This window comes from Pituophis catenifer, unplaced genomic scaffold (assembly GCF_029215685.1).
Source record: "Pituophis catenifer annectens isolate HBS135680 unplaced genomic scaffold, rPitCat1.0.hap2 SCAF_2, whole genome shotgun sequence".
Lineage (NCBI taxonomy): Eukaryota > Metazoa > Chordata > Lepidosauria > Squamata > Colubridae > Pituophis > Pituophis catenifer.
The window spans coordinates 84,754,562-84,777,238 of record NW_027256882.1 but is presented as its reverse complement, the minus strand read 5'-3'; the positions used below and the strand labels follow the sequence as shown (position 1 = coordinate 84,777,238).

The 22,677-nt window shown below is 36.5% G+C and overlaps 1 protein-coding gene across 3 annotated transcripts in view; it reads left to right on the top strand.

Annotated features, from left to right (window-relative positions):
- MAPKAPK3 (MAPK activated protein kinase 3) overlaps positions 1-22,407 on the top strand; it is a 64,441-nt gene extending 42,034 nt beyond the window's left edge. For 2 of the 3 annotated variants that reach the window (XM_070933711.1, XM_070933710.1), the window contains exons 3-11: positions 10,272-10,411; positions 14,192-14,256; positions 15,241-15,320; positions 15,671-15,797; positions 16,803-16,878; positions 17,105-17,229; positions 19,049-19,134; positions 20,879-20,959; positions 22,142-22,407. In XM_070933711.1, coding sequence (XP_070789812.1) covers positions 10,272-10,411; positions 14,192-14,256; positions 15,241-15,320; positions 15,671-15,797; positions 16,803-16,878; positions 17,105-17,229; positions 19,049-19,134; positions 20,879-20,959; positions 22,142-22,300 — 939 coding nt within the window. In that variant the 3' untranslated portion in view covers positions 22,301-22,407. The remainder of the gene's footprint in view (positions 1-10,271; positions 10,412-14,191; positions 14,257-15,240; positions 15,321-15,670; positions 15,798-16,802; positions 16,879-17,104; positions 17,230-19,048; positions 19,135-20,878; positions 20,960-22,141) is intronic. The other variant, XM_070933712.1, reaches the window with a different exon arrangement.
- Positions 22,408-22,677: the final 270 nt, after the last annotated feature.

The window sequence follows — 22,677 nt, the reverse complement described above, 5'->3', positions numbered from 1 at the left end:
TTTTGTCCCTAATTATAGGAAGGCCTTTTGACCTGCCTAGTTTAATGTCTTCCCATCAACTTTAGTTGAAAGCAGATTGTTTGTTTGCTTGTGTCCCTGTGCACTTGATATGCATATGACCATAGGGTACCAGAGAAATGGAGATTGTGCATTATTTTATTTTTGCTACAGTGTTATACTGTTTTATATCAAAAGTCTTTCTTTCTTTTCTAGCTAATGTTCCTGGAGGCTAGAAGAATTTGATATAGGCTCTTTTTATCCTTACTGTTTTATGTTTACTGTTTTGAAGCATCGGTAGCAAAGTTTTTGCTAGGATCTATCACATATGTCAGAATACAAACTTCATCAAATAAAGTTTACATCACAGGAATTAGGTTACTCGTTTTAGACATGTCAGCATCACTGGGGATGCATTCTACAGGTTTTGCTGTTTTTGTTTATAACCAATGGTTTTATTAAAATTTTTGTTGCAGAGGTTACTAATCTTATTCAAACATACAGGTCAGTGATGGCTAACCATTTCCAGACCGAGTGCCCAAAGTGTGTGTGTGTGTGTGCACGCATGCGAACACATGTGCGCGCGGCCAAACCCCTAAAATGTAATGCGTGTGTGGCCCATGCATGCGCCCCCCCCACATGCACGGCAGAGACCCGAAGACCAGCTGGCCAGCAGGAGCACACATGTATGTGCAGCAGAGCTGAACTGGGGCGATGGCTGGCATGCCATCAGGGAGGGCACTGCGTGCCACCTCTGACACATGTGTTATAAGTTCACCATCATGGATATAGGTGAACTGAAGTGTCCATGAAATGCAAGAGATAGGAAGACTTTTTTGTTACTATGTTGTACAGAACAGTTTTAGGATGTTGTTTTAGGATCTTGGTATTGTTATGCCTACTAGGAAACATAAATTAGTTTCAATCTCTCTTTTCCTACAAATTCAAGTCAGTACTTATTAAAGGGGCTGTTATATATATAAAAAAATCTCCACTAAAAAAGTAATGCACCAGTTTCTTTTCTGCTAATATGAACAAAAACATTCTGGGGTCCAACTAACCTTCATTAAATATGAATTGGAAACCTGGGAATAAAAGCTTGCAGCTTTTATAAAGCCTACTTAAAATTATTTTTTTTAATACTCCTGGTTTGAGTAATACTGGTTTGAGTATACTACATCTTTTGCTTCATTGCGGGAGCTGATTTCATGACTGACATTATCCTTCCGCTTGAAACTTTGCACAGTCACCAAGAATAATTCATCTGCTTTTTAGATGGCCCATATGCACATGCATGCCCACATGCCCACTCCTGCTTCAGTGGTGATCAACAAAAATGTTTAGGCTTCACTCTTAAGCATAACAAGCGCTCCCAAACTCATGCAAATAAACATGTTTAGAATTGGGCAGTTAATCATAAATTCATTTGGAATGTTTAACTGATTACTCATCTATGTGGGAATGAATTAATCAGCATCAGGAGATATTTTAGAAGGGAAAAAACATGTTTAAAATATCCAGCAATAGTGGACTTTGGGTCATCTATCTTGTTTTTCCCAAATCATCTTGATTTCTGCCTTCCTAGTATTTTTCCATATTTTTCCCATATCCTCAAGAAGAAAATAGAAGACGGATGAGGTTTTATCCCCACAGCTTATGTTCTGATATTCTCCTCTTCTCCCATCTGAAAAGTGTCCCAAGAATAGAATGATTGAAATATCATATATCTGATACCTGAGCTTCCCAACAGATTATCTTATATTAAGGGTCAGAAAAGTTATCATGTTCAAAATAAGCAGTAATGTTAAATAGGATCCTCTCTTAGAGAATAAATCAATCAGCTCTTCCTCTATTTCGAAAGTTGCGTTACTGAATCCAAGATATTTCACTGCACAGTCATTGCAAGGACTGTATAAATCAGAGTCTCTGTAGGAAGCAAAGTTTCATGCAACTTTATTAAAGAGAATACAACAATACATGCAGTAGATACTTCTCTTGTTAATCACCTTATATATTTTTATGTTTATATGATATACTAATAGTTTTTGTCATCTTGTATTTGTTGGTTATGTTAGTTTTTGCAGCTTTACAGAGGTCATTTGGAACTTAAAAGAAAAAAATAGAAAAGCTATTATTTGTTCCAAATAGGTTCTGTAAAGTCTTCACCTATGACTCTATTATCAAGCACATGAGAGATTGTACATTAGAGGACATGCTATGAGTGCTCACCCAGTCAGGTTTCTTGAGCCAGATGCTAGTTTAGATATATGTATTTGATGATGGTGTGAATATATATCACAATGATGTATATAAATGAAATGTAATCAGTGGTGGGTTTCAATTTGTTTAGTACCGGTTTTCTGGGTGTGGCTTGATGGGCGTAGCATGGCTTGGTGGGCGTGGCAGGGGAAGGTTACTGCAAAATCCCCACTCCTCCCAATCAGCTGGGACTCGGGAGGCAGAGAATAGATGGGGTGGAGCCAGACAAAAAGAAGATTTCTCTCCCCCCAGTAAACAGACTTTTCTCTTCCCCCACTCCTTTTTGTAACTCCCTTTCCAAAATGATAGAGAACAGGCCATATCCTTCTGTGAGATATATTTTAGGTATTTGAAGAGCACTTTCAGTTCCCAGGATTTTCCAGTCAGATTGCTGAACCCCCCCCCCCCACCCCCAATAATCTTTTTTCAAAATTAAATATTTTTAAGTCTTTCAGTCTTTCTTCATAGGACATAATTTCTCTTCTCACTTCTGGATCTTCATTAGAGCATCACCCAGAACTAACAATACACAAGATGGGATCTGATCAAACCAGCAAGAAGTAGAGCAATTACTTCTAGTGAATTGGAAACTGTGTTTGTTGTAGCCTAAATTGTCGTTTGTTTGTTTTTTTATAGCTACATCACACTACTGACCGATCTAGTTTCTAATCCAAGATCTTTTTAATAAATACTAGTACCCCCTAGTACTATTAGTACTAGTAGGGTACTAGTACCCTACCAGTATGTCGCATATTTGATTTGCTTTTCTTAAAAGGTAATAATCTTGCATTTGTTTTTATTAAATTTTATTCAATTACTTTCAGCCCATTTCTCTAACATAATTTTTCCCGACCTTATAGCTAGTATGTAATTGTCATGCTGTTTGGAGAATTCTGAGTACTAAAGCCCATGCATCTTGAAATTACATGTTGGGAAACAGTGTTCTAACCTACCAGTATTGTTTTGAAAGTTAGTTCCATTTTTAGGTTATAGGTTTATCATGCTACTGACAGTAGTTTTAGGGTATGATTTTACAGCTATGTATCCAGCTAAGTACTGTATTTTATAGTCAGCTGTTAAGCATAGTGCTAATCGGATCATTAGAAGGTATTTTATCAAATCATGTTGAAATCAAGATGCATTGTGTCTCCATTATTTTGACAATCCAGTAAATCACTTACCCAGTCAAAAAATGAGATTAGTGGCTAGACTTATTTTTGATAAATCCACACTGATTGTGTAAAAGACTGTGAGTCAATCTTTTGACTATGGTAATATATAAAAAATACCGCACTTTTGCAATATGTTTATGAATCAGTCTCTTTATGATCTATTTATGAATCTTCTCAGACATCTATGTGACACTGTCTGTGTTTTTACGGCTTTTCCTCCCCATGCCCTCTTTTATTTTTTGAAGACAGAGACTTGACAGATCATCATTTAGTTCCTTCCATAGGCTAGAATGCAATCCATCTGGTCTTGAATAGAGCTAAATTGGTTCAAAGTAAACATGCCTTTCTTGGATATGACATGTCAATCTCAAGTTTCAATTGTGCCCTTTCACTCTTCGCAGTTTCCTATTATACAGACTTTTTTTTAATTAGAAAAGACTGGATTAAAATATGAGTTGAATAGCTTTGACTTTTTAAAAACTATTCCACAGTATCAAATAAATGACCCAGGAAATGATTCTATAAGGATAGATACCTGCTTGTTTTTCTCTTCATATATACAATATTGGGTGATCAACAGACCTTTTCATAAAAATATTATTGACTTGAAAATTGCAGGAGTTGACCATTCCTATGACCATATACTATATATTTTAATGTAAAAGAAAAATAAGCCCTATTTGGTCACCTTGTGACTTAGAAAGAGCATAGCTTTGCTTATCCCTGCATCATGAATTTTTAAAGAAACCTATCAATCTCCTGTATATAAGAACTGCGCCCATCTTTCCTTCCCCCAAAACACAAAAACCACAACTAACAGTGGGTAGTGAGGAAACAAGTCTTGGGTTAATGGGAAATAATTCAATGAAGGTGTCAACACAGTGTAAAAAGGCCAAAAGTACATTCAAAATAAGAAACAATACTGAAAATAGACACAACTTGTGCTGCTCTCTGTCAGTTTGGCTGGCTTCAAAAAAGGGTTGGACAAATTCATGGAGGGTCAGCAGCTATAGTTTCAAGGGCAGTGATTGCCTCCAAAGCCATCTGCTAAGACATTAGTGGCTTCCTTGTACAGTTTGTTAGCCATTGTGACCAGTATGGCAGTGCTTATTTCGTTATGTTCTTAAAGCAAAATTTATTCATTTATTCATTCATTTATTTATTTATTTTATTAGTTTGTAATATAAAATGCAAAAATACAAAAGAAAATAATAGGAAAAATGGGGGGAGGGAGAAGGGGAAGGAAAAGTGTAGGGAAAAGGGGAAAAAGAAAGAAAAGGCATTGACTTCCGACTCCCTCTGGTGCAGTAGAATAAGATAATAACATCAAACCTTGTCTTTTTACTTTTACATAATAGTTTAAATGAACCATTTTTATAACAACAAACCTATCTAATCAGTAAAATCCAAAATTAAAGTTTCATTTTTTTCCATCTCAAGTACAAAGTCCAGAAGCTGTTTCCAAGTAGAAAACATATGTAATTGTGTTTTTTTCTTTTACCAAAGCAGTCAATTTAGCAGTCAATGATGGTGTTAGCTCCATCATCATTGTGGGAATCAAAGCATCCTTCCATTTTTTGTGCATAAAGTAAACTTGCTGCCCTCAACATATATAACATCAAAGTTCCAATTTTTTCCCCCAAGTCTTTTTCAATTAAACTCAAAATAAAAGTTTCTGGCTTTATCTTTATATTCACTTTTCACACAGGCAGAATGTAATAAAACCATATTTCCCAACAAACTGAAACCAAGGATTCTCAATACTTCTTTAATATTTGTTGGCTTTTATATTTATATAATTTCCACAATGTGTTATTAGTAATTAATTTGTAATCAGCAACATGATTTCATTGAAATCAAAGTCTTTCTAGAAAATGTAATCATCTCTCAGGCTCTTTAGTTTCTTTTCTTAGGTAGCTATCACTGTCCTGAAACATCAAACAAACAACTCCTAAATCCACATAATTGTCAGTGAAGACTGTCAGCTCCCAGTGTTGAACTGAATCTAAATATATGCCTCCAAATTTATTTATTTATTCAACTTACATGGCCATCCATCTCAACAAGGTACTCTGGTGATTTTCTATTACTATAAAAATCCAGGCCTTTCAGAAAGCAATGTGAGAAAAGCAAAAGAGAATAGTTTGACTTTTTTCCAGTGATGCTGCTTCTGATTCCTACTAGGCCATTAAAGTATAATTCAAAGTATCTTTCTTTTCTGAACATTTAATTGATGCTTCTAAGCCAGAGATGGATAGAATTATTAAAAGGGAATCAGTGGAAGGGAAGGATCAAGAACACTTGATCACTCCCTCTCTTCACCTCCACATTAGCTTTCTTAAGCTTCACTGCAAATTGTCCAAGTCCTACAGCTTTCTAAAAGTACAGAAAAGAACTTGCTTGAATAAGTTATTTTTTCAATAATTAATGAAGAGAAGATTTAATATAATGCCTCAGATTATTAAAAATTTTAAATTTATGCTTAAAAAACTTATCCTCTGCTAATTCCCAATAAAAACGGCCTTTATTTGCACATTCCAAAGTACCATGTGGAGTGGAAAATTATTAGCCTTAGGATATTGCAGTTCCCTAGATGTTGCAGTTCTTAGCACTAATAATATTTTAAAATATATTTCAGAGTAAAAATGCTTTATGCTGCTGCCTCTCATATTCCACCTACTTATTCAACACAGTATATATTTTCATTTTAGTTCAAGATGAATTTATTTAGACTAACTTTGAAAATGTTAGCACTGCCACTCAATCTAGCATATCCCAGATAATCAGTAGCATTATCTACTATCTAGAATTATGCAATTCTAGATTGAGTTCTGTGGACCCTTAATATTAATATTAATATTCTGCCTAACAGTAAAGGTAAAGGATTTTACTCTGCTAGTCGTAGCCAATTTTAGGGGTAATGTTCATCTCTGCTTCTTTAAGCCATTGAGCCAGCACTATCTGAAGACATTTCCATGGTCATATAGCTACCATGAAATAATGCACATTTAGGGTGTGTCAAATTTTTCAACTTTCAATTTCCAAACATTAGGGGTGCTTAAAATTTGTGATATGCGTTGGGGATTGTAAAGGTACTTTGTTTACTTTAATATAATTTAGATGTGCTTGGTAAGTAACTACATAAATACCATATTTTTTTAACATTTTGTTTGTTTCATTGCACAAAGCATACAGTGAAACACGGAACATTTGTTACCTTCCCACTGAAGTGTGGTACCTCTTTATCTACTTGCATTTACATGCTTTTGAACTGCTATGTTGGTAGGAGCTGAGGCAAGTGATGGGAGCTGACCCCATCACGCAGCAGTAGGTCTCGAACTGCTGGAGTACAGAGCTTTTCCAGTATCTTTTAAGCCACTGAGCCCTCCACCTCTCTGCCTAACAGTAATGGAAATATATTTACGCCTATAAGAGAGTTGCCTGAATATTATAGTAGATACATCTAATTATAAAAGGATGCTTATCTACTTATAATACATGCCAAATGTAAGAATTAAGATTTTGTAGATTATAATTATGTTCACAGTGGCTTTGAAAATGCAAATTTTAAAATGCCAGAATTCTACAGCACTTATATGATCCTCCAGCTCCATGGAAATGCAACTAAATTGATTGATACTTGTAAAAGTGCTTCATAAAGCACTTCTAAAAAATCTATATGGAATCATGTCTCGTCTTTCTTGTAGGAAAGGTTATAAGAAGCACTTTTCTTCTTTGGCCAATAAAAGCAGAAATACTAGACACTTATCCATGCAATAACATAGCATTAGAACAAAATGTAACCAAAAAAAAAAAAAAATTAAGCAACTTAAATCTTTGAACTGTACCAGAAATTTTTATGTTCATCTTTCTCAGAAAAAGTCTGCTCTTTTGAAAGATGAAGGGAATACCAACTGCTTCATATTTATTAAGAATAGGGTCACTTTCCTTGTTTGCTTTTACCAAAGATGTTTTTTTCTTTACTCTGTGCTCCCTTTCTTTAAGTATCATAAAACTATGATACCTCTAATGGGAATAAGGCTACAAACGTATATGTAGTTACTGTAGAATGAACTGATTGGCTACTTTAGAAAATTCTTCCAAATAAACATGCATAGAAAAATGCATGTTAATATTGTAAAGAGAGAGAGAGAGAGAGAGAGAATGAAAAACAATTACTACTATTTATAGTATATCTGTTATGTGGTGGATTAAAGTTGGTGTTACATCTCTGGGCATACAGATGAAGCAGAACTATCATTTATTTTTCTATGATATAAAAAGGTAAAGGTCCCCTCGCACATATGTGCTAGTCATTCCCGACTCTAAGGGGTGGTGCTCATCTCCGTTTCAAAGCCGAAGAGCCAGCGCTGTCCAATGACATCTCCGTGGTCATGTGGCCGGCTAAATGCCAAAGGCGCACAGAATGCTGTTACCTTCCCACCAAAAGTGGTCCCTATTTTTCTACCTGCATTTTTTGCGTGCTTTCGAACGGCTAGGTTGGCAGAAGCTGGGACAAGTAATGGGAGCTCACCCCGTTACATGGGACTAGGGATTCAAACCTCTGAACTGCCGACCTTTCGATCGACAAGCTCAGCGTCTTAGCCATTGAGCCACCGCTTCCCTCTTTTCTACGATATACTTGACTACTATTTGAAAAACTCCCTGTGCTCTGGATTTCATGCTTACTAAATGACAAACAAGGAATTTGCCTATTCTATTTTTTCTTTAGTTTTTGTTAGAGGGTAGCCGTCTACAGCTACACACACAGCTACATTAAAATCCTGGAATGTTTTACAGGTACTTCTATCATTTTCTATTAGGGCTTTCCCCCCTAATTAAAAGTCATTTTCTTTAAAATACTGAGAATTCAGAACAGGCATTTTTTGCATATAAAAAAGAAAATTAATAACTGTATATCTTATATCTTGATTTGTAGAAAGGTTAGAACCACCTTCATGTTTTAAAGCTCCAAATCTAAAGATTATTTATGGTCAGTCTGAGTCAGTGGGGAGAAATTATGGTCTCCCAGAGCTTTGGGGGTTTTTTCCCTTTCCTTTCCATTTAGGGCACACTAAGACATATTTATTTATTGCCATTCTATGCCACTATAATCAGAAATCTCTTCTGTGATTTTCTTTGTCTCTTTCTCAATTCATCTCCCCCCCCCCAATCAATGAACTGTATCTTATGATGATGGATATATATGATGGATATAAATAATTATTCTGATAGCAAATTTATGGATGCTTCAAAATGAGGTTTGGGAGCATACATTAGGGACTAAAGTATCAGAATGAAGGCAGTGATCCTTGGAAAATATGAAGTTAAATTACTATTTAGGAAGCATAGTCATACAGTCAGCACGTATTTAACAACCCTTATTTACTTAAAGATCCTGGAATGCACTTCACAACTGCCAAGTATTGTATTGAGTAAGATAAAGAGGAAAAGGAGTAAATCTTTTTTAACATTGTCAGACAGGTTAAACTCCAAGCTATAAATTGCTTTAAACAAAAGTAAATCCTGTTACAGGTAGTCCTTTAGTTATGACCATATTTGAGCTTGCAATTTGCCGTATGTGATGGTCATAAAGCAGATCATCATGTGACCATGTCCAATTGTACAACTTTTTTTTTGCAGTCATTATAAGAGTCCAGGAAGCAAACACCATGGTTGTTAAGTGAATCTATTGCTCACTATGGGGTGTTTTTTTGCCAGAAATTGGAAGCATATACCAGTTTCTTTAAAAAAATCAAACCCATAAATTGCATCACTGCAAACAGCCATAAATGTGGACCAGTTGCTAAGCACCCAGAATGCAGTTACATGACTTCGGATGCGGGGGGTGGGGAGCAGACATTGAAACTTAGAATCTAGGTTGTAAGTCCTCTTTTTTGGGGTCTAAGGACTATCTGTATTCTCTTTGGCTTCACCATTGCTATTACATATAAACCTATTTTGGGGCTAGAATATATACATAATTGACAAAGGTTATTTTTGTGTAAAGAAAATAAATCCTATAGTTCTGCCACCACTTTTAATATTACAAGCATGATTTGTAAATATTTTTCTCCCCAAATATCTATTAAATATATACTGGCTATCAACTCAACCCTTTCAATACATACTTCAAATTGGAAAAGGATACATGATCTCAAAATACATTTAATTTCCATTTGGAAGAGCAGCAGATTAAGGACAATAGGTTAAGATTACAGGAAGTCCTCAATTTACAATACTTCTTTTAGTGACCGTTCAAAGTTACAATGGCACTGGAAAAAGTGAGTTATGACAGTTTTTCACACTTACGACCATTGCCGCAGCCCCATGGTCACGTGATCAACATTCAGACATTTGGAAACTGGCATGTATTTCTTACTGTTGCTGTGTCCCAAGGTCATGTAATCCCCTTTTGCGACCTTCTGACCAGCAAAGTTAATGGGGAATCCAGATTCACTTAACCTCGTTACTAATTTAACAAATGCAACAATTCACTTAATAACTGTGGCAAAAAAAGTCATAAAATGGGGCAAACACACTTCACAAATGTTTCACTTAGCAACATAAATTTTGGGCTCATTGTGGTTGTAATTCGAGGATTACCTATATTTCATTCTAGTGCACTAAGGGCAGTGCTTTAAAAACTCTTTTGTTTCTAAATGTAGAGCAGCTGCCTAATCTGGTATCCATAATTTTGGGAGAAAAATTAGGGGTAATGAAGGAGTCCAACTGAATGAGCTTGACAGTTTTCATTCCCGTTAAAGAGTTTTCAGGGCATGAAATTTAGATGGTAAGTAAAAAAAGTTAGCTTAATTGTTACTCCTTCCTGTCTCTTTACAGCTCTTGTATGACAGCCCAAAAGCACGACAGGAAGTGGATCATCACTGGCGAGCTTCAGGCTGCCCCCATATTGTCCATATCTTGGAAGTTTACGAGAATATACACCATGGGAAGAGATGCCTTCTAATCATCATGGAGTGGTAAGCATCACCCTCACTAGTTTTATATTTGGATTCTTCAAGACGATGATTAGATCTCAGTCATACAATCTCTTTAGTATAGAAAACAGTGGTGAGTTGTCCATAATTCCCAAGAGTGTTCAAAACTATTTTGGAATTTTTAATTTTTTTAAAAAAAAATCTGAAAATCTTGGGGAAGGAGTTGGGTTCCTACTGTACAGGTAGTCCTTGAGTTACAACACTTAGAATTTAGAATAATTTTATTGTCACTTTGAATGTATACTGATCGGCATACATTAAAATGAAATTTCGTTGCATACAGCTCTCAGAGGGTCTCCACCTCTAATATACACTACATAAATACATAAATATTCATAAATAACTGAATAAATAATAAATACATACATACATACATACATACATACATACATACATACATACATACATACAAAAGTATTCATATACCCACATATATTATATGGCACGGAGAAACAACAGTCTAGTTCAGATGTATACATGTACATGGCGAGAGAAATGAATCTTGCAATTTGCCAGATTGATGGCATAGGGAACAAAGCTTGTTACAGAATCTGGTAGTCCTGCTAGAAATATTTCCAAACCTCCTCCCGTTACAACATCACTGGAAAAAGTGACTTATGATCATTGCAGCATCCCCATGACCAGGTGATTTACATTTGAATGCTTGACAACTGCTTCATATTTATGACGGTTGCAGTGTCCCAGGGTCATGTGATCATCTTTTGCGAACTTCCGACAAGCAAAGTCAGTGGAGAAGCCAGATTCACTTAGCAACCGTGTTACTAATTTAACAACTGCAGTTAACAAACTTAACAAATGAGGCAAGAAAAGTCGTAAAACAGAGCAAAACTAACTTAAACAAATTTCTCACTGAGCAACATAACTTCTGGGCTCAATTGTGGACGTAAGTCGGGGACTATCTGTATATTATTATTTTTTTCTTTTACCATTGTCTCTGTGAGTGACTATTGGGTCATTGGAAAGTAATAATCTAAATCAGTCCAAATAACTTACTACAATTAAATTCCACTCTCCCCACCTCATGCTCTCATTGATCAAAGCTAGTCTGTAGTTGCAGTGGCAGTAGAAACATCTATATGAAGAGTTCCCTGTTTATTTTTCCATAGTTCAGCCATACTTATGTAGTAAGAGATGGAATGGCATCAGAATTGCTTTGAGGGTTTATCAAGTTTATCATCCCATTTTCCTCAGTAACCAGTTTTATAATTTGAGAATAGCGCTTTATAAGAGATGAGGATAATGGCATCTTCTGGAAAGCTTCTCTATAGATAGTGATGGTATCTGATCTGTTTAAAGTATAATCAATGTATTTATTATCCTTAACTAATACTAGGATAGCTGATTAGGGTTGTCTCCATGGCTAGAAAGAATGGGATGTGTTGCCCTGAGGAATAACACAGATTGCTGTAAGACTTTTGAGAAAGGGGTTATTTTCCTTAGCTTGGGTGAAGACATAAGGAAAGGTGTTTGAAATTTCTTTACAGAACTGTAAAAGCCACAAGCGTTATAAATGTTTTATTCAAGATGATGCTATATACATTAGAACAGATGCTCTTAGGAACAGATTCTGTATTCTTATTCTTGCATCGTGGATATGAATATAGTACAGTGGTACCTCAGTACTCAATTGGTTCTAGGAGACACGACGAGTACTACAAACAACAAGTACCAAACAAACCACATGACTAATGCCTGACCCTTTTGTTTTCTCTGGAAAGGGTTGCAAGTCATAAGGTAGCCAACACCAACAAGTTCTAGCTTGTACCTCAAGAACCAAACAAACAATGAGTACCAAGACAAGATTTTTGTCAAAATCCGTTGAGTAACAAATTTGATGAGCTTCAAAGCAGTCAAGTACAGAGGTACCTCTGTATGTTTCTGTTGGGATTTTCTCTTGAAGTACGGTAACATTCATCTGTTTAAAACATAAATGACATTGACTTAAATGTAAAATATACTGCAGTTGATACTTTTTGCATGCTATGGAGAGAAATCTTGCCAAGTATTTTCTGAAAAGTCTTGTACGGATATGAAGAGAGATGGTGAACAAATTAATGTAGTTGATACTATTAGCTGGCTATCCTGGCAGACTTCCGTCCAGAAGTCGAAAAAGTTGCAGAAGACGGGAGTATATTCAAAGGAATTTATAGCTATTGTCATTTAGGCTTAGAGAGGACTGTAAAGCACTGAGAAGCGGTATATAAGTCTAAGTGCTATTGCTATTGCTATGTATGAAAAGAACTGGTGTGGAGGGAAAGATCAGGGTCAAGTCAGAATCAGAATCCTCTCAACCTCATTCTAAGACTTATGTATCTTTTTTGGAACTCTATATGCATCTGCTCAGATTATGCTTTTTCTCCATAAGAGTTTTTTTTTTTAGAATCTATATTGGACCAATTTTATATTTCTCTCCAAATACTGTCCAACTTTTCAGTTTCTGTTGCTGTTTTATTTTCTGTTTCCAGAATTCTGATAGCATCAAAACTAGAGAAATTACTTTTAGCCATCCTGCGGTATTGCCTGTTATGCTCATTTCCAGTAGGTCAAATAATAATAGTAGTGATTCAGCTTTCTCTGAAAAGCTCACATGTATATTAAACATCAAGCTTTAAAACTCATTGTGTGTTCATTTGGTTTCTTTGTTATCAAATATATCAGGGAGGCACAGCGATGAGCAGCAATTTACAGTCATCCAGTCACAAGTGGGTGATTTATTGCAGCAATGGTCTTGCTGCTAAACATTTAAAATCCTATTAAAGACAGCAGGATTTAAGTACTCTGCATGCACGACAAATAACATATTTTAATATATTTACGAGATATACTCCAGACAACTGTGTGACTCTAGATACTGAACGTTATTTCCTAGCACTTTTATGATTCCTAGCCCATGAAAATACATTCTGGGAATTATGGTTAGCCATTACTGGAGGGTGTAAGTTGCTACTTGTAAAATGTAATTAGTGGATAAATAAACATAATATTACAGTAGTCTAGATTAAGGTCTTCCAGCCATTTCTAAAGGTGAAAAGCCATGAAAAAGATTTTTTCTCCCTGCCACTTTCTTGACTATATATATTTCATCTCCTCCCATTGTAGAGAGATTTCCTTTGTGGATTGTTGTACATTGGATAGGAAATTGTATAAAGGACATGGCAGTAGGCCAGGGATTGGCAGTACCACCCTCTCCTGCAGTATTTTTAAAGAACGGGCAGGTACAGACAAGGTATAGTTTGATGTACAGAGTTTGAGAAGAATCACCTTTGTTTTATGCTTCAGGGGAAGAAAGTTGTAGAGCAGCCCCAACTGCTCTTCAACTTTTCCAACTGCTTTTGCATCTAAACATAGTTCCTGGATGATATCATGAGAATATTCTTAGTAATTTGACATGCCTGTAGAAGGCTAGCGTGGAAGACATACTTTCCAGATATCCAGCCACCTTCTTTGTAAGCAGGAAAACTGGATGAATCAGAAGCAGGTGATCCAGAGGCTGCAAAAGCAGACAAGCATAGCAAATCCTTTAGAAACCTTTAAGCAAGGTTTAAACATGTGGCAACATGATTTGAGATCTTTATGTATGCTATAAGGTTAAAGCAGCAGCTTTGGGCTTCTATGTCAGATTGGTTCGAGAAACACACCGCAGAGAAGATGAAATGGAGAAATAGTATTACTCATAAGAACTGAAATTAGGCGCCCCTCCTGTGCTTGCATTTTGAATAATCTGTATCTTGTCCACAACAGCATGGAGGGAGGGGAACTCTTCACTCGAATCCAGGAGCGAGGAGACCAAGCTTTCACGGAAAAAGGTAGAACATCAAAGGTTTTTATGAACTCATTTTTGGAAGTTAGTACAGGTAATCCTCGACTTACAACAGTTCATTTAGTGACTGTTCAAAGTTACAGTGGCACTGAAAAAACTGGCTTATGACTGTTTTTCACAGTTACAACCTTTGAAGCATCCCCATGATCATGTGATCAAAATTAAGATGCTTGGGAACTGGTTCATACTTATGACCGTTGCTGTTTCCCAAGGTCACGCAATCACTTTTTGCAACCTCCTAACCAGCAAAGTTAATGGGGAAGCCAGATTCACAACCATGTTACTAATTTACCAAATGATTCCCTTAACAACTGTGGCAAGCAAGGTTGTAAAATGGGACAAAACTCACTTAACAAATGTTTCACTTAACAACATAAATTTTGGGCTCAATTGTGGTCATAAGTCGAGGGCTACCTGTATTTAGATAAACTCTTTATTTCTTACTATTTTAAAGGAATTCTAATCAAATCAAAATTGATAACTCTTTTAAAACTTCTGTAGAGTTTCTGATTATTTTTATTTCTAAATGCCTGAAAACTCACAGAAATATAAATTTCATTGGGGGTTGTGTTCATTGTTTTTAATGAAAAACTATCCAAGTTTAAATAATGAGGCTTTCCCATTATGGATTGAAACTTCACCAAATACTGCAGTGTTTATTTCAAAATATATATACACAAAAGGTGTTTGTTAAGTCATTTAAAAAATTGTTCAGTGTATTGCAGGTATGTAATGTACAAGATTTCATGTCAGTGGTATTACCTTTTAACCAAAGGACTGAGGAGCAGAAATGTCATTGATTAATTAATTATTTAATTAATAGTCATTCTCAAAGCAAAGCATGAGTCTTAGGGCTAATTTTATGTTTTCCCCCTGACATAAACAAGCTGGTTGCTAGTTAGAAACACTGTATATCTCTGAGATACAGCAAGAATGCTAATGTGACCTTTCTGTAAAATAACATTTCTAGAAGCCTCCGAAATAGTGAGAGACATTGGAACAGCCATCCAACATCTTCATGGGATGAACATAGCTCACAGAGATGTCAAGGTAAGAACTACTATAAATGTGTTCTAACTATGTGAAAAAATTAATGCATCTAAGCAGTTGATTTGCATAGGCCTGTTTCAACACTGAGAGAAACAGCTTGAATCAAACATTTAAGTCACACTCTTGGGCAGGAATCCAAGTATCTTTTAAAAGTCAGTCCATTTAAAATAAGGTGCAAAGAAGGCCTAATGTTAGTTTAAAACTGACCCACAAGATTAAAACGTACTGATATTTAAAAGTAAATTTGGCTCTAGCTACAAACCAAACAGGATTAAAAATTCAGAAGAGATTAGTACCAACAATTATCCTGTTCATCTTTATTTGTGTTCTTTTTTTATATACAATTCCAGCCAGAAAACCTTCTTTATACATCCAAAGAGAAAGAGTCAGTGCTTAAGCTCACAGATTTTGGGTTTGCTAAAGAGACAACCATACAGAATGCACTGCAGACTCCTTGTTACACTCCTTACTATGTGGGTAAGTTTGGCTTTTTCCTATCTTCTGATTTATTCATTCTGGAAATCATGAAATTATTACATTTTCATAAATGCACTCAACCCTTGCTGTCAGAAGTAAAAAGTCAATTACCAGACAGTTGAGTTCTAACCTATGGATACATACAATTATGTTAAAGAATACTATAGTATATATATATATATATATATATATATATATATATATATATATATATATATATATATATATATATATATATATATATATACATACATACATACATACATACATACATATATACACTATATATATATATATATATAGCCCTGGTTCTGTGAAATCTCATTCACAAGTTTCTGAGCTTTTTTTCTGCTGACAAACTGCAACTCTGTGTTGCTCTCTGGGAGACTCAGATAGCTATTTCTGCCTATTAAGGCGTCATCAGTGAGCCACACCCACTTCTCAGATATCCTCCCTGTAAAGGTACAATGTGTCTTTTTTCCTTTTTCGTAGGCTTTTATGTGCATATTCTTTCTAGCCAGGTTTTACCTACGTAAACTAAGTTGTTCTACAGCCCTGGTTCTGTGAAATCTCATTCACAAATTTCTGGGCCTTTTTTCTGCTGACAAACTGCAACTCTGTGTTGCTCTCTGGGAGACTCTGAGTCTTATGTAACAACTGACAAATTATAGTGGAAAGATGGTATGAGCTGAGATCATGCAAGCAAAGCAAAATTGCTCAGTGTTCTAGATTTATTATGGATAATCACTTTGCCATTGTTGGTGGCATTGGAAATAAAACTTGGGATGTCTGTTTTTGACATTCCCCACATATGTACACCCTCATGTACACTAGTTTACATAAGTAAACTATATAAAGTATTTGTTACTGCTGATTAGATTAAAGTACCTACATTCAGTTCTATACTAACCACTTATTTAATAATAAGGAAAGAATAAATATTAGTTAGCATATAACCAACATTTGAAAAACTAACATTCACAATTCTTTTGTTCTCTTCTTCAGCCCCAGAAGTACTTGGTCCTGAGAAATATGACAAATCCTGTGATATGTGGTCTCTTGGTGTCATCATGTATATTCTGTAAGTGTAAAATTTAGATAATAGCAAAACAGAATTCTGATATGTCACACATTAGCTCCTTGTTACCGTAATGCCACTAGTAAATCAGAAAAATTAGTCACTAGATCATTATTCATTCTGTCAGACGAATCAGCAGCCATCTGTGACTCTACATGGGACCCGGGAGGGAATATATAGTGGTTTTCTAGTTACCAGAAGCTCATCTATATATGTCCTTCTTTTGCAGTTTGTGTGGGTTCCCTCCATTCTATTCCAATACTGGCCAAGCCATTTCCCCAGGAATGAAAAGAAGAATTCGGATGGGGCAATATGGATTTCCAAATCCTGAATGGTCAGAGGTATCTGACGAAGGTAAATGAGTGCTGCATATGTGTCAATAAAAGTGCATCATTGCTGGGTTTTAAAAATTGCAACTTTTACTTGGGTAATCTATGTGCTCATAGAGACCTTCAAGATATAAGATTGCCTAGTGGTTAAAGCATCAGGCTAGAATGCCGGAGACTGTGAGTTCTAGTCCTGCTTTAGTCATGAAAGACAGCTGGGGATCTTGGCCTAGTCCAGTGATGGCTAACCTTTTTGCCATCATGTGCCAAAAGTGGGGGGGTCATGTGTGCGCGTGCCCATACCCATAATTCTATGCACCCTGCCCCACATGCATGTGCGTATGACCCACCCATTTTTCGCCCTCCCCAGGCTCCAGAACCTTTCTAGGAGCCCACCCCCCCGGAGGCCCTCTGGAGGCTAGAAATGGCCCATTTGCTGACTTCCAGTGGGACCGGAAGGCCCATTTTTGGCTCTCCCCAGGTTCTAGAGTCTTTCTAGGAGCCTGGGGAGGCGAAAATGGCCTTCCCCTCCGCCCGGGAGGCCCTCTGGAGACCAGAAACAGCCTATTTCTCTACTTCCGGTGGGTCCAGAAGGCCCGAAAATTGGCTGAGCTCGCGTGCCCACTGATATGACTCCATGTGCCACCTGTGGCATGCGTGCCATAGGTTCACCATCTTGGGCCTAGTCACTCACTCTCAGCCCAACTCACCTCTCGGGGTTGTTGTTGTGGAGAAAATAGAAAACAAATGTGTTTTGGAACTTGGATATGTTTACCATTTAGAGTTATTTGTAAAAATAATAAAGGAGGGATAGAAACAAATAAAATTTGGCAGACTTCATGAATGCACACACCTAATTCATAAACATCGTAAAAAGAATGGTCAGAAACCAAAAAATTAGACAAATTGTATTAAATGCCATTTCTTCAAATATTATTTTAATATTAGAGAGAAATTTAGATGTACTGGGCCAGTAGAAAATAAACAAAAATGTATTCCAGGAATCAAATATCATATTGCTCCACCAGTATGCCTCTTATATCTGGTTTTCTTTGTAATTAGCTACAGTATGTTTGTCTAGAGCAGGAATAGGCAACATATGGCATTCTGGAAATTGCTGCTTGACCACTACCAGCAACTGTCACTATTTCCCATGCTTTCTAAGAATTAAGAACTCAGTAACACCTGGGATACTACAGCTTGCTTACCTCTAGATTAGTACTAGAATATCGGCAGTTGCTGCTCCCAGATATGAGAATTCCATATAACAAATAATATTATATACACATGTTCAACATTTGTAAATTGCTCAAAAATGCATCATCCTAAAATCATTTTTTCCTGCTTGGAGCCAAGTTTGCCTCATCTGGGCTAGCAAATATAGTCATCTTATGGGGGCCAAATTTATTTGTCAAATTTATATGCCCTTCACACAAACAAATAACCGTAGGAGGTGTATCACAAAGCTAAGAACAGTTAAATTAATGATTAGTAAAACAATTATCATTATTATATTATTAAAAACATTTAGAAACCATAATAAGCCATGAAGATTCATTTGGTAATATATCTTTCGTGGCTGCTAACTTTAGAGAGGAAATCACTATGCATGGTCTTGTGCTTCTGGGTGAAAGGCAGGATATAAATGGGAAAAGATAAGTAGTTCTTAAATATAAGAACATGAATATGACATATTCATTCTGCAGATAGTTATAGGTGCCATTTTTTCCTAATTGGACAGAAGAGGAAAACTGACCAGGGTGCATGGATATTCTACAATATTTTTCTTGTATAATTTTACAAGCCCTTATTGCCTAAGTTATGTTTCCATGTGTATTTTTTTCTAGCCAAGCAGCTCATTCGTCTATTGCTGAAAACTGACCCAACAGAGAGGATGACCATTTCTCAATTTATGAATCATCCCTGGATTAACGTGAGTCCTGCACAATGGTCTGCCTGTGTCTTGATGTGGGTACTAGGCAGCCTGCTGAGACGATTTAGCATCTAATTGAACTAAGGCTCTATCTGTAAAAACGAATATAGTTTCTCCCTCACAGTATGAGGGAAATCTTGGAGGGGAGAGAGAAAAAAACTCTCTGTGAGTGGCAGTCAAGGACATTACACCCCCAACCCAACTGCTCTCAGCTAGATTTAGCTTTCATTGCAGTGCACACATTCTCTTTCTCTTATTTATAAAAAGCCACATTACCTCATCAACGTAGGACTTATTATTAGACCTCCAAGGCACCATCGTGCTACACAGTGTTGATATGAATAGAGACCTCCTGCTTTGGGGGCGTTCTCAGTTTTTGGCAGAGGACTGGGAAAACTCAAAATAGGGAAGGGGGAGGCTTAAGCACAGCTCTCTCAGAAAATCACGCCAGAGTTGTTTCTGATGGAGATGCCAACTAACTAAAAGGTTCTGGGAGTGTTGAAGTAGACTCCCCTCTGGAGTGGAAGAGAGAGAGAGCAAGCTGCTGCTGAAGCTATGCGTTTCACATCTGCATACTGCCAGGCAAAAGACACCAATCTTTTCTGTACCGGATTCTCACATCTATCAACGCACTTCAAATAGCTGCTTTAAAAATGGATTGATATAGTTGCCAAGAAAAATCAATTTAAAGAGATTAAATGCCTTGTGAACTCTTTCTCTTAAAAGAGACAAAGTCCAAGAGAGCAATTTGAGCGCTCCATAGAGCAAATGGTTAAATAGGGAACTGTCAGCCCAAAGGAAATGTAGGCTGAAAAGGGATCTCAGTCTCAATAAGAAAGGCTCAGAGTTAAGCAGACAAATGAGTTGAACATGTCTGTGAGGAGAAAGTCCTTTCTTTCCAGTCACCAGAATTGAAACTGATGTATCAAGTTTTAAAATTTAAATTTCTAATATAAACAATTCTGGAGAGACTTGGAATCCGTATCTCTATTACAGAAACTCTGTTCTAGCACCTACCATCCCTTTGAGCCAGAAACCTAGATTGAACCACAGTGCAGAACTGATTAATTTGGACATAGGGATGTCAGTTGATCAAGAACAAGTGTAAGCTTAGCCTTTGATTCAAATGTTGTGTCAACTTCATTGTGGGCTTTAAGCGGAATTTACAAACTAAAATGTAAGTGGAGCTGTGTTAAGAGCTTTTATTTTTACAGTTTATCTTCCCGACAGCCTGTTCTATTTCTCATTCAGCTATGTGGCCTATAACTAAAAATATTTTAAAAGGAGAATGGGACCTTGATGTTAAGAGCTGCAGAATTTCATACCAAGATAGAGGGATAAACTAATTAATTTATGAAGAATATGGCTTTGAGGTTTGATATTTAGGGGAAAGGTCTATCTGGAAGCTGAGAAGCAGAAGGGGAAATGATGTGCTTTTTCCTGCTACTGCAAGCTTTAACGTCCTTTGACAAGTGTTTGCTGGGGGAAGTGGGAGGAGCTCAAATGTGATTTTCTCCTCTAGTTTTTACCAAGTTAATTGCCAGAGTCTTATGGAAGTTATGCAATTTTGTGATTATGAAAAATACGACTGTCTCCCAAAATGCAGCCGCCTACACTCTTTCTCACATAGCTTAGGAGATAAGTTTCTACATTTTGAATACAACTTCTTTTTTTAAGAGCAGTTAATGGTTAGTGTGTCAGCAGTCTTTCACAAGAAATCATCTCTATTGATTACCTCTCTTAGCAATCCATGGTGGTGCCACCGACCCCTCTTCACACTACTCGAGTCCTGCAAGAAGATAAAGACCACTGGGACGAAGTGAAGGTAATCTTTGGACATGTGCAGAGTTGGATAGAGAGCTTCCTTTTTATAGATGGTTGGAAAACAATGTTCTCTCTATTTATTTATAACCCCAAGTAATGTGAAATAGCACACTAGTTGCTAAAACATATGCAGATAATAGATTGAGAGAATTAGTACAGTTAGGCCTAGAAAGACAAGCAGGGTTTTAATGGCAGGGTAGGTGTTTATTTTTTTAAATAGACTTTAGCAAAAAAATGTATGCAATGGCAAAAGCCAGGATTTTTACTCTAATCTTTCTTTAGTATGCCTTTTGGAGTAGGTGGTTTGGAGTTTTTTTGGTTTTTTTTAAATAAACGTGCTAGATCTGTCCAAATACTTATATTCTTTTTTTAAAAAAAAATCATATTTTCTTTGAAAAACAATGGAAAATTGTACCTTTGATGTTTTTCCAAAAGTTCTGGGGCTACAAGAAAAGCATATATAATCAGTGGTGGTTTCAAATTTTTTTACTACCGGTTCTGTAGGCGTGGCTTGGTGGGCATGGCAGGGGAAGGATACTGTAAAATCTCCATTCCCATCCCACTCCAGGGGAAGGTTACTGCAAAATCCCTATTTCCTCCCAATCAGCTGGAACTCGGGAGGCAGAGAATAGATGGGGGCAGGGCCAGTCAGAATTTTTACTATCGGTTCTCCAAACTACTCAAAATTTCCGCTACTGGTTCTCCAGAACTGGTCAGAACCTGCTGAAACCCACCTCTGTATATAATGTGCTTTGTGAGGTGTCCATCCTGATTGAGGCAGATCCAACAAGAATAGGCAGTTTGGGCTTTCAGATGTTTTGGACTTTGAATACCCACTTCACTTTGCCACTACTGTTTTCTAGAAGTTTTCCTAATGCCAAGTTGCCTTTGACATAGGAAAATATTAAATTCCGGATACACATAGGCAGCATTAAAGATATACTACTTCGCTGAATGTTCCTTACAGAATTAATTTGGTTCTCAGGGTTTTTTTTGTCCCTAATACGTAATGTTTAATCCTACATATGAATTGTTTTATTCATTACAGCCTACTACATCTGGTATATAACTTTTGCGGGGGGACTCTACAGTTACTCTTGCCTGAGATCCTTCCTTCTGTAGACATAACAAGAGACGGACTATTTTTCCTTTAAATTTCACTGTTACTTCTTGTGTATTTTAGGAGGAAATGACTAGTGCTTTGGCGACCATGAGAGTAGACTATGATCAGGTAAAAATTAAAGATTTGAAAATATCCAACAATCGACTCCTCAACAAACGGCGTAAGAAACAAAAACAAGGAGGCACCTCAACTGCATCAGCTGGCTGTAACAACCAATAAAGACGAGAGAAATAAAATGAAATAATTAGTTGAACTGAAATCATCACACAAAGGATACATAACTGAAACACGAATGTGGGTGATGAGAACTTTTTATTTCAACGCAACTGGGCCTTTTTCTACAAAGAATTTTGTTAACCATTCTATTACATTTTAGTATACTTTACATAAGGAGCTGCAACAAACCTTAGAATATCAGTGAAATTGGATAAATAAATATTTCTTGTGGTAATGCGGGTTCAGTGCTTATAAAAGCACAATCACAACAAGCAATTCTAAATCCCTTTTTTCATATAAAGCAATTAAGAGCATCCATCTGCTTAACTCTCAGATGAATTCATAAGGACATAAATGTGCTTAATTTAGACTGGATTATG